Here is a 12,097-nt window from a genome sequence, read left to right on the forward strand (position 1 = left end):
ACCCCGCCATGGGCGTTGCCAGGCCCCCTCGCTCCAGACCCGCAGCCCCCCGCTACCCCGCCATGGGCTTTGCCAGTCCCCCTCGCTCCAGACCCGCAGCCCCCCGCTACCCCGCCATGGGCGTTGCCAGGCCCCCTCGCTCCAGACCCACAGCCCCCCGCTACCCCGTCATGGGCGTTGCCAGGCCCCCTCGCTCCAGACCTGCAGCCCCCCGCTACCCCGCCATGGGCTTTGCCAGGCCCCCTCACTCCAGACCCACAGCCCCCCGCTACCCCGTCATGGGCGTTGCCAGGCCCCCTCGCTCCGGACCCGCGGCCCCCAGCCTGCCCCTGCCCCACGGCTCTTCTGCCCCGCCTGGTGCCCGGAGCTAGGCCCTGCCCCAGGGCTGACAGCCCGGGGGGGTCATGGCTTGTGCTGCTCCGGGGGAGCCCGCCGCGCCGCCAACAGGGTCCTGGGGCCGCGGGGCGGGGCCGGGCCCCCAGCCAGGGGGGGCGGGGCGGGGCGGGGGTCCTGAGAACAATGCGGGCTCGGCCTCGACCTGGCGCAGGGGGCGGGGCGGGGCTGGGGGCTCCTGTCCCAGGCCTGACAGCCCAGCGGGACCCCCCCGGCTCCGCTCTTCAGCACCCGCTGGCCAATGAAAACCCGCATTCGGCTCCATGGCAACGCTAGTTCCGCCCCGAGCTAGGGGCAGAGGCGTTTCCGGCAGGCGGGGCTGCCGTATTTTCCTGTTTGAAAGCCGGATATCCGGTTTCGGTGACCGCCATGTCTGGGGGGAAGCCGCTGCGGCTGCTGGGTCTCCATGGCTACGGCCAGAACCAGCGCAGCTTCCACGCGCGGACCGGGGCGCTGCGCAAAGCGCTGCGGGGCCGCGCGGAGCTGGTGACCGTGAGCGCGCCCCACCCGGCGGGGCCGGGGCCCGAGCCCGAGCCCGGGGTCGCGGCGGGGCCCGGGGACCGGCTCGCCGGCTGCGGGGTTCCCGGGCCGGGCGGCCCCGGCGCCCGCTGCTCTCCGTCCCCGCAGGACGCCGATCCCCGCTGCTGGTGGTTCCCCAGGCCTCGGGAGGGGGCGCTCGGGGCCCGCGAGGAAGCCGCCCCTTGCCAGGGCCTGGAGGAGTCCCTGGAAGCCGTGGCCGGGGCCTTCGCGGCCCACGGGCCCTTCGACGGGCTGCTGGGCTTCAGCCAGGGCGCGGCTCTGGTGGCCCGTGTGTGCGCCCTGAAGCAGCGCGGGGACGCGCGGTTCCCGTTCCAGTTCGCCGTTCTGGTCGCCGGCTTCGAGAGCAGCGGCGACCGGGAGCCCATCGCCGTGCCCTCGCTCCACGTCCTGGGCGACGCGGACCGGGTCATCCCCCCAGCGCGGAGCAGAGAGCTGGCTGCCCGCTTCGTTGATCCCGCAGTCCTTACCCACCCGGGGGGACACTTCGTTCCTGCCTCTGCGCCCCAGAAGAGAGCCTATCTTGAGTTCCTGGCGAAGTTTTTGAAATAGAAGAGGCGGGACCTGCCCTTGGGCGTGGAGGGAGGAGAGCAAAGGAGCTCTGTTTACTTAGATGACCCAAGAGAAAGTTGAGGTGATGCGATCAGTCCACCAGTACCTACTGGGGGAGAAGATTTCTGATTAGCAGAGGGCTCTTTAATCTAGCAGGTAAATTATAATAAGATCCAGTGATTAGAAGCTGAAGCCAGACAAATGAACGTTAGAAATAAGGCACATTTTTAACACAGTAACAACCATTGGACCATTTTACCTCGGGTTGTGGCGGATTCTCTGGCACATGGAATCTAAATCAATACTAGATGGCTTTATAAACAAAACTCTTGAAGCCAGAGGTTTGATGCGGGAATCACTGGTTGAAATTCAATGTTTTGTGTTATGCTGGAGGACAAACTAAATGGTCAGACTATTTCTGGTGTTAAAAATCTACAACTCTTATCATGGGTCTTATAGCATAGAAGATGTGAGGACAGGTGGAGTTCGGTCACAGGAGATGCATGTTTGGTGATATAATCCATAATAAATGGAACTCCAGTTGAGCTGTCATCCATGTGTCTGCATAGGCTCCAAAGGTCTCTATGTTCTCCTGCCACTTGGATGGGCTAAGGACGGGGCATTTGCTGCCTCACTTCAGATACAGAATTTCTTTGGAGAAATAACGCAGGAGAATATTAAATCCTCCCTGCCTTCGCTCTTTACATCTTTCCCATCTTCTGCAATCTCATTTTGTAGAGCATCAAAGCACTAGCATGAGGAGCCTTGTAATGGAAAGGCCACACAAGTCTGTGATGTAGTTTTTTCTTGTGGTCTCTATGGAGACTTCTCTGGCTGCTCTGAGACACAGAATGAGAGGTTGGTGCAGAGCAATGGGGTCTTGCACAGCCTTTATGCCCAATAGTGGTCCCCACAAAGAAAACCAGCTACTTGGCCAAACTTGGTGCAAAGCTGCTACTTTCTAGCTCTAGAAAAGATCCCATCTGCCCCTCTGCTGGTGCCAAGGCATTTGGTACATTCCCCCTCTTAGCTAAGAAGTTCTTGTGCACATCCGGCCCTGAGGAGCTAGATTTAATTTCACTCCTTGCAGTTTGTCCCATACCAAGTGCATTTTCTCAAAGGAAGAACTTTGGAGTGTGAGAGTCCTGCTTGCCAAACCTAGGCCAGATCTTTGGCTTAGACATTTTCCTGGAACATACAGTTCCAGGGGGGAAAAGAGGGGGGAGGGTTGGGGGTCCTGCTGGGCTTCTCACACTGGTTGTACTAGCCACTCTTGAAGTGGAGTCTGCTGTATCTGAGGCCAAGGATACTTCCCTGAAAAGAGTCTGAGTCAAGAGCTTCTGTTAAAAGGTTTTTCTCTGAAAACACCTGTTCCAGAACAACACAACCTGTCTCTCTCAACAGAAGAGATAACTTCACAGTTATACCTCACAGTGATGATGATGCCCCAGTTCCCAGATGAGATTCATACCTTCTGCTAGGTCAGGGGTGGGCAAACTTTTTGGCCTGAGGGCCACATCTGGGTGGGGAAATTGCATGCAGGGGCAGGGGGTTGGGGTGTGGTAGGGAGTGGGAGGGAGTGTGGTGTGCAGGAAGAGGCTCAGGGCAAGGGGTTGGGGCAGAGGAGGAGTGTGGGGTGTATGAGGGGGCTCAGGGCAGGGGGTTGGGGTGCAGGAGGTGTGTGGGGTGCAGCAGGAGGCTCAGGACAAGGAGTTGGGGTGTGGGGTACAGGAGAGGTTCAGGTTCCAGACTGGTGCTACTTGCCTGGAGCGGCAGCAACACTCACCAGTGCTAGGGCAGGCTCCCTGTCTGCCTGCCCTGGCCCCGTGCTGCTCCCGGAAGCAGCTGGCACTAAGGCCCCTGGGGGCAGGGGGCTCCACGCACTGCTCTTGCCATGCCTCCAGGTACCTCCCCTGAAGCTCCCATGGGCCACGCTTCCCTGTTCCTGGCCAATGGGAGCTGCGGGGATCGGTGCCTGGAGGCGAGTGTAACGCATGGAGCCCTCTGCCCCCCGCACTAGGGGCAACAAGGATGTGGTGCCAGCCGCTTCTGGGAGCGGCGGCACAGAGGTGGCAGTGTTGCAGGCTGGATCCAAAGCCCTGAGGGGCCAGATCCGGCCTGCGGGCCATAGTTTGCCCACCCCTGTGCTAGAGACTAACAGGACAGTATTGTGGTATCAGAGGTGGTATCTTGGCAGCTGCAGGGCAAGTGAAGAAATCCCAGTTGTTGCTGTAAGGGGGAGATGATAATGTTGTCCAGGAATGATCCTTGAAGACCACACAGTACTGCTGATGTATTTGTAGATCTAGGTGAGGGTAGAAAGAGTCCTGCAACTATCAGGGTGGTAGGCAGATCTATGCTAAAGTGCCTTGGGTTGCTGTGACAGGAGCATTTTGCCCTCTCATGGTAGCTGTGCTAATTGTAGGATTTAAAACTATCCACCCTGACTGGTGGCCACAGTTCAGTCACTGTAGTAAATGGATAAATCACACCCCTGTGACTATAAGGAACAGACTGTGAGATGGCCACTTCCAAAATTGCTTGAGCTAAAAGTCATTCTCCATGATCTCCATAGTACCAAGATACATCCTATGGGTGAGCCAAGCAAGGGAGGTGAGAGAACCAGCATTTGCAGGTATGATTCTGTCTGATAGAGGATGGTGACAATACAGTGGCAGGTCTGGCTTCAGCCAGCAGAGGGCCATGGTTTTCCCAGCTCAAGATCAGATCTGAATCTATACCAGCAGTGGGTTCTGCGCACACATAACTCTGCTGTGAATGTGTTGCAAGCGTTGAGCCATTGCGTAGGAGGGTGTCACCCAGGTGCCAGCAGAGAGGATTCAGTGAAAGGGAGACCTGCCCTTCTCCACCGCAGGCAGACAAGCTGCCACAACTTCCCCATGTTCCTTCCGAGTCAGGTTCAGCTTTCTAAAGGCTTTTGAGATGGGACGTAGGGAGTGCTGCACGCACAGTAGAAGTAGCTCTGCTCTAAGGGGGGGCTCAAACTCTTGGGTAGCCCGTATTTCAGAGTGAGACGAGAACAGTTAGATGCTCTTTGTTTTGGTGTTCCTCGTTCCGCTGAGCTGTTCTTAATATGAAAAGGGTGCAGCTGGACAAGCACTTTGCAGAAACCAAGTTTGAGTCAATTATTTCAAAGATGTAATTTTTCACACTCTGGCTACGAGTGTCTGCAGCAATTTTCATGGATTAATCAATAAGGGAGGAACTCCTTCCCCCAAGCTGCAGTGTAGCAACTGCCTCCTGTCCCTACTGGGTTCTCCAGACAAACACAACAGAGCTTGACATGCCTCTTTATCTTTAGCCCTGTGCTAAATAGTACAGGCTAGTGCATATCAACTCTCACCTGCAGCCCCTTATCCTACAGCTCTTGTCAGGGTGGAGCAAGGGGGACCAGGAAGAAAGCACCATACCAACTTTCACTTGTACCCTGAACAGAACTGAACCAAAGCTGTGTGTGGTAAGGATCTGTACATGCCTCTTAGGTCTCTGGTACCTGCTTCTCTTCAAAAATAGAAATCGGGCTGGTTTGTAAAGGTATTCGGGCATATGAAGATGCAATTAAGCACCGAGTAGGATTTTTTAAAGCACTACAACTCCCATGGAGTTAAGTACTACGCAGGTTTTTCAAAAGTGCCTATCTGCAGGTGCCTGAACACCTTTACAGACCTGGCCCTTTATGTGAGGATAACACAACGCTTTACAAAAGGTCAGTGCCACTAACGGCAGACTAGAAGAGGGAAGTGACTTGCCCAGGGACACACAGTGAGTCATTGCAGAATTGAAAATGGAACCCTAGAGTCCTGGCTCCCTGCTCCCTTTAACTAACTAGACAATACAACTTCAAAACTCTCTGTCTGATGTAAAGTAGGTATTACCTTGCTGTGTGTTCATCTGTGGGCAGCAATACAAAACTGATATTAAAGATCCATCTCCATGCATGCGGGCCGCTCTGCGGCTCAGACTCAAACCCTGAGTTTGAGTATCACTCTGGAAAGGCCTGGGTATGAGGGGAGCACAGAACAGCTTTGGGGAGTGCGACTGGAAAAGAAATAGAGGAAGATCTATCCCAAAAATCACTCCCACTGTTGGCGCTAGTTGCCTGTTGGTAGAAAGTCCAGGGATTGAATGGGCCATAGCTACTGAGCTCCCCTGGCTTCTAGAGAGGGGCTGTCCGTGGCAGCACTGGGACATGGCAGTGAGGCAGAGGTGTGGGAGAAGCGTGCCCAGTCACAGCCTGTGACTGCAGGACTGTACTGCTGTCACGAGCACAGCATTCCCTGAGGAGGCCTGTTGGCATTATTCTCTGAGGAGGAAGAGGGTGGGCCAGCAAGTTGTGCAATGGACTCGCTGAGCTGAGTTGCAGTAAGGAATGACTCAACTACTAATGCTAACGGATTCCAGACAATGATATTTCACACGCTGTCCTTTACCGTTTGACTTTCAGAGCGGTTTGGATGGCTCTGGTCTCTTGGCTGCTTGTATTTACTTCTTAATGGCCCTGGTGTAATGATACCAGTGACTAGTGTAAGGTTCTCTGTTGTGCGGCCCTGTTCCCTGCAATAGCTTGTAGCAGCTAGGTCTCTGAAGGTGGGAGCTTCTTCACAGCCGTGCCCATGTTTATCATGGGACCAGCAGGCAATAGGTGAAAGCTCTGCTTCTCTCTTCTCCTTCAGTATGGTGGCTCTGCGTAGGAGAAGGGCTTGAGCATGCCTCTTACCGTTAACAGAGCTGTCATTTCAAGCCCCACTTTTGCTGTTGGGAGCAGTCTCTCTCTGCCCCCTCAGCTGAACTGAGCCTATTTAAAGGTCTGCAGACTTCTCCTCCCACTAGTCAAAAGTATTGAAGGGGAAATAGGTAGGGCAGTTAGAACTTTGGCTTGAAGAGAAGAGACTAATGTCCGAACCAGTGAAACCTCCCCCATCCCCTTCCAAACCCCACGTGTCCTTCCACATTCCTCATCGGCTCCACCTATCTAACTCTATTCCCCCTTCTCAGCGGTGGCACAACTTCCAGCCAATCCCACCCCTTCTCCATTTCAACATGAACTGTCCCCAGTCTAGATCCATTCCTGATCCCGCTAATTCTGTATCTGCCAAAGCCATTCAGCCCAGACCCCCTGCAATGGGGTGCATACTGAACAGAGCCAGGGGTTTCCAGGCACTGCTGATACGAAACCCAGAACCACAAGCCGAGCTTCTTACTCAGCTCTCTTTGCCTTTCCTTATAAACGAGAGCGCTTCTAGTAAGTGTCTGACAACGTGATGAGACTGACGCATGAGACTGGGGTGATGGTACAAATGGAAATCATCAACATGTTTCACAGACAGTTACGCAACTCAAACCCCTGAGTCCAAGCTTGTCTGTATGCCTGGAATGTATTTGGAACCATTTCCTCAGCCCGGAAGGGGGCAGACAGGAGAAAATGCATGCAGAGTGGGGAGAAAAGTGTTGAGCAGAGGGGGCAGAGAGGAAACTTAAAGGGGGATGTGGACAGGAAGGAAGGAGTGTATGTTGCAGAGGGGAGTCATGTTGAATCACTGCAGGCAGGCAGGTGTGGAGAGACGAGGTCATTCCCTGCCCCTGTTGTCTGCATTTGGCAAGGAGCAAAGACACATGGTCTCAAATAAAATATCTCCTCCTCCCACATTTAACCCACAGAATCTTCCAGTTGTGTCTGAGTCACTCTTGCTTCAGCTCCCTTTCTCCTTGTTTTCGATGGAAGTTTTCCATGGAAACTCATGCTGGGCTGGGCCACGAGCTGGGATAAACACATGGCTAAATCACAAAGGCCACTCAGCCAAGAGCTGTCAGATGGTAACAAAAGCATGTGCTACATAAAGACACCGACTCTGAAAAAGCCAGATTCTCGCTGCAGCTCTAGTAAAACCAAAGGGAGGGTGGGCCACCAGGCTGTACTCTAGGGGAAATACGGCCCTAGAACCGTATCTCCTCTGACCAAGAGACCCCTGTGCTCCTGTCTCAAGCAGCCCTCTTCCAGGAGCACAGCAGAGAAGCAGTCATTTCTTGGTCCCTTTGTGCAGAGACAAGTTGGGGAAAAAGACACTTTCCCAACACAGGAGAGAACAAGGAAGGCAGGACGCTCCAGGCCTGACCACCTTCTGCTGCTAAATAGGGGTCTGTGCACCTGTCTCTTAATTGCACCCAGGTAAAAACAAAACCAAACCCGAGGCTTTTATTATGTATTTCTATGTTAGCATTATGTTGAGACTGCAGAAGTGCCTTGGGAAGGGGGGGCTCAATCAGTCAAATTTGTACTTTCTCTGATGTCCATGGTGATTCAAGTAATAGCTGATGTGCATACGGACAAGGTAATACACTTTTTATTGAGTCATTTTTCTTTTAGATGGGCTGCTTTTTAGGGCAGGAATAGGTGGCAGAATCCCAGTGCAGAAACAAGTGAGTCCTGTCACAGACCATAAGTAGCTACAAGCAAATGATAATTCAGCCTCAGCTGTGGCAGAGACAAGGCACAAATCCCTCCCCTCCTCTGGCCTGCCTCTACCCTTTGGTATTGAATTCCCAGCCACTCGGAAACAGAGAAAGTTGGGTTCCAGTTTAATAGAATCCATGATATTTTTAAGAACTCTTTGGAAAGCAAAATTAGCTCCACTGTGTAAGTTATGGCTTAAAGCCCTGATGGAAAAATAAAGTTGGAGCTCCTTCTCTTCTGGGATGACTGTGTGGGGGACGGATGGCCAGATCAAATGTGCATGAGTGGCATTCTGAGTTGCTCTCCTCACTTTTGCAGTTCTTCCAGTGCCTTTGTGCATGGTGCTGTATGTTGTCTGGGTAACCCCTACCTTCCTCTCCATGAAGGGCCTTTATTTAGGGAAGTGATTTGAAGATCCTAAGGATTTTCCTTCCTCTGAAAAATACTTCTAGAGCCTGATTCAACCCACTCTAGCAGATGAAATCCCTCCCGCTGGTTTGACTGGGTCTTGGATTGGCCCATAAGAGAGCAGGAATGATTCAGGCTTTAGACCACTGGTTTTCAACCTTTTTTTCATTTGTGGATTCCTAAAAAATTCTGAATGGAGATGCGGACCCCTTTGGAAATCTTAGGCATAGTCTGCGGTCCCCCAGGGGTCCATGGACCACAGGTTGAAAACCAGTGCTTTAGACAAGAGCTTGCTTGTGTCGTCATGAGGTTTGTGCTGGAGGGAAAGCTAATGTTCCCAGGGAGGAGAGGGTACAAAACCCCTAAAGCCTTCATCCTCTTCATGATCCCCTTGGGCAGGGGTGGCCAGCCTGAGCCTGAGAAGGAGCCAGAATTTACCAATGTACATGGCCAAAGAGCCACAGTAAAAGCCCCCCATCAGCACCCCCTCTCCTGTTTCCCAAAGCCTCCCACCCACCAGCAGCCCCCTCGATCAGCACCTCCCCTTCCTTCCCGCTCAGCCGTTTCATGGAATGCAGGAGGCTGGGGCGGGGGAGTGAGGGCACTGCAGGCTCAGAGGAGGGGGCGGGAAGGGGTGGGGTGGGGGCAGGGCCTGGGGCAGAGCCAGGGGTTGAGCAGGGAGCCCCCCCCGGCACATTGGAAAGTTGGCGCCTGTAACTCCAGCCCCGGAGTCGGTGCCTGGACAAGGGGCCGCATGTGGCTCCGGAGCCACAGGTTGGCCACCCCGGCCCTTGGGTATCTACCTCAGTCCACGGCCCGGCGTTAGCTGACCTAGCCAAGTGCAAATTCACTGTTACTGAAAGGTGGTTTGGGGAGCTGGTGCAGTGGGTTTAGACAGAATCAAGGCCTCCACATTTTTACTGCAAATAACTTAGTAGCAGATGCAACTAGATTTCAGTTGCTCGATTTGACACTTGGAGGTTGAGTTTAAGAGCAGGACTGTTAGGGGAGGGAGAAAATCCCAACTTGCTCTCTGGAGCAGCCTTGCGGCCTTTCATGTCTGTAATGGTTTGACAACAACTTGGCCACCTCTCATCAAGTTTAATGTCAGGGTTGAGCAATACCCAAAAGACATGACCCACTACAGAGAGCGTCACACAGGCTAGTATCAGAGACCCAGTTCATGGTTTGCCTCCATGGGAGAGAGACACGGGCGTAGCTGTCTGATAGATGAGCCATGAGAGTTGGACAGAGCCGATAGCTGGATGGGTGTGGACAGCATTGCTAAACTGTGGGTGTAATGACAGGTTTCAGAGTAGCAGCCGTGTTAGTCTGTATTCACAAAAAGAAAAGGAGGACTTGTGCCACCTTAGAGACTAACCAATTTATCTGAGCATAAGCTTTCGTGAGCTACAGCTCACTTCATCGGATGCATCCTGTGGAAAGTATAGAAGATCTTTTTATACACACAAAGCATGAAAAAATGGATGCATCCGATGAAGTGAGCTGTAGCTCACGAAAGCTTATGCTCAAATAAATTGGTTAGTCTCTAAGGTGCCACAAGTACTCCTTTTCTTTTTGTGGGTGTAATATACTTCCTCTTTACAGCTCCTCTGTGACAGAAGCTAGAAGAGCACTTGCCATCTTCAAATCCACCAGGCCCCACCCAGAAGAAGGATTATTCTTCTCCAAGTAGTTGTCCTTATGGGTGCTCCTCTTTGGGTGCACGTGGGTGTCCGTGTGCCTTTGGAGATTCTCAGCAGCAGTGTCCAAGTCTATGCCTTACACAGCCTCATGTGTCAGTCTGAGGATATAGGGAAGGGTAGATGTGCCATCACTCCAGTTCCTTTTCAGCTGCCTGGGGCCTGAGACAGAGCCTCACAGTGTCCCTTAGATAGCTTGCTAACTCACTTTTCTGACTTACACTATCTAAAGGGGTCTTGGATTGTATTCTGTTATGCCATGTCCTGATCACATCCTGCTCCAGGGGTTACAGCTCACACTACCAGGGCATGGGCCACATAAGGCTGTACTTAGGAACCATTTTGGACATCTGTAAGGCTGCAGCTGAACATCTATTCACACCTTTCCAAGTGCTGTGCTATCATCCATCTTCCCAGAGCAGATGCTGTCCTCCAATCAGGATTAGATCCTACTCCTCAGGACCCACCGCCGTAGTGTGGGCTTGGCTCAGGAGTCACATGAAGTGGTGCACCTGTAGGGACAACTACCTAAAAACAAAGGAGATGTTCTGTATACGGGAACTAGGGTTCTTCGGAATGTGTTGTCCCCATCGGTGCACCAGGACCGGCTCTCCCTCCCTTCTGCTTCACAGGCCGGGGGTCTTGCTGAGACGGAACGACAGGGGGGTAGGGCCATCTTTCCCTACAGGCCCTCAGACCAGAGCAAGGGCAGCTGGGGCCCAAGGGGCACGACAAGCCAACGAGCGCCAAGCCAGGACAGGTGGGCATGTGGGCACCTCAAGTGGAGCCCTGATAGGGAAAGAACTTCTCAGAGAACGTGTTAGTGTAGAAGTAAGTAACCTCGCCTCCCCGTTTTATTATGGGGAAACTGAGGCCGAGAAGGCCAGACCCAAGTCCCCTAGTCAGTGGCCGAGGAGGCCGGAGCACTGAGGCTTGCAGCCTTCAGCCCAGGAGCCAAAGCAGGGGGCCGGCCAGGGGCCAGGGCCGGGAGAGGCAACGCCCACGGCGCGGCCCTCGTGCCCCCCGGGCATCGCCAGCCCCTACCGGGGGCAGGGCCGCCCTGGCGGGTGCGCTTCGCTGGGGCCCGGCCGGGCGAGCGGGCGCCCAGGGCTCGTGCGGAGGCGCGGGCGGGGGGCACGGGGCGGGGCCGGGCGATGCACGCGCAGAGCGAGCCCCAAATGCGGAGCCCCGCCGCCCATGGCGATTAGCATATGCAAATGAGCCCTAACAGCAGCCTCTCCGGGCGAAGGGGGCTCGGGGGCGCGCCAGGCGGGCTGTAACCCGGGGACGGGACTAGCCCCTCCCGGAGGTCACCCCCCTCCGCCTCCCCCCGGGGCTCTGCCAGCAGCGCCCGGGCCCCGCGGCCCCCCCCCATTCCCAGGGGCTCTGCCAGCAGCGCCCCCCCCCGCATCCCCCCCCCCGCCGGCTTGCAGCGCCCGGGCCCCGCGGCCCCCACCCCCCCATTCCCAGGGGCTCTGCCAGCAGCGCCCCCCCCCCCGCCGGCTTGCAGCGCCCGGGCCCCGCGGCCCCCCCCCCATTCCCAGGGGCTCTGCCAGCAGCGCCCCCCCGCATCCCCCCCCCCGCCGGCTTTCAGCGCCCGGGGCCGGGGGACCGCCGGGGGGGGGGCTGGGCGCTCCTGCCCCCTCCTCCCCCCCCTCCCGCCTCGGGTTGTGCAACCTGTTGACTGCGCGTCCCGCCCCCCGCCCCCCCCGCGACTCATCCGGCCCAGCCGGCGGGACAAGGCGAGGCGCCCGCAGTGCCCGTCGGGCCGGGCCGCGGGCGGCTCCGAGTCCAGCGCGGCCGGCGGCGGCGGCAGGCAAGCGGGAGCTGGGGTGGGGGCGCGGGCAACAGGTGGGCGGGGGGCTGAGGTTAGGGTCTGGGGTGCGGGCGATGGGGGGGGTGCTGCACTTCCGCCCCCCAGCTTCCGGGGGGGCCTGGCCCCGACGGCCCCCCCAGCGCCTCAGCCCCCCCCGGAACCTAAGTCTCAACTGCCCCCCCAAGAGAGCGGCTGGGGCTGGACTAGCGCCCCCCC

At 55.8% G+C, this 12,097-nt stretch overlaps 1 protein-coding gene across 1 annotated transcript; it reads left to right on the forward strand.

The window, feature by feature from the left end:
• The first annotated feature begins 727 nt into the window (after positions 1-727).
• Positions 728-2,034, forward strand: OVCA2 (OVCA2 serine hydrolase domain containing). The gene has a single exon (XM_084651364.1). The coding sequence runs from the start codon at positions 763-765 to the stop codon at positions 1,480-1,482; it is 720 nt and encodes a 239-aa protein (XP_084507490.1). The 5' UTR covers positions 728-762; the 3' UTR covers positions 1,483-2,034.
• The last annotated feature ends 10,063 nt before the right edge of the window (positions 2,035-12,097 follow it).

Source organism: Lepidochelys olivacea (genome assembly GCF_965140295.1).
Source record: "Lepidochelys olivacea isolate rLepOli2 genome assembly, chromosome: 17".
In the NCBI taxonomy this organism is placed as follows: Eukaryota; Metazoa; Chordata; order Testudines; family Cheloniidae; genus Lepidochelys; species Lepidochelys olivacea.

Coding starts and splice junctions, on each gene's coding strand:
- OVCA2 (XM_084651364.1), top strand. CDS start 763: ATGTCTGGGGGGAAGCCGCTGCGGCTGCTGGGTCTCCATGGCTACGGC.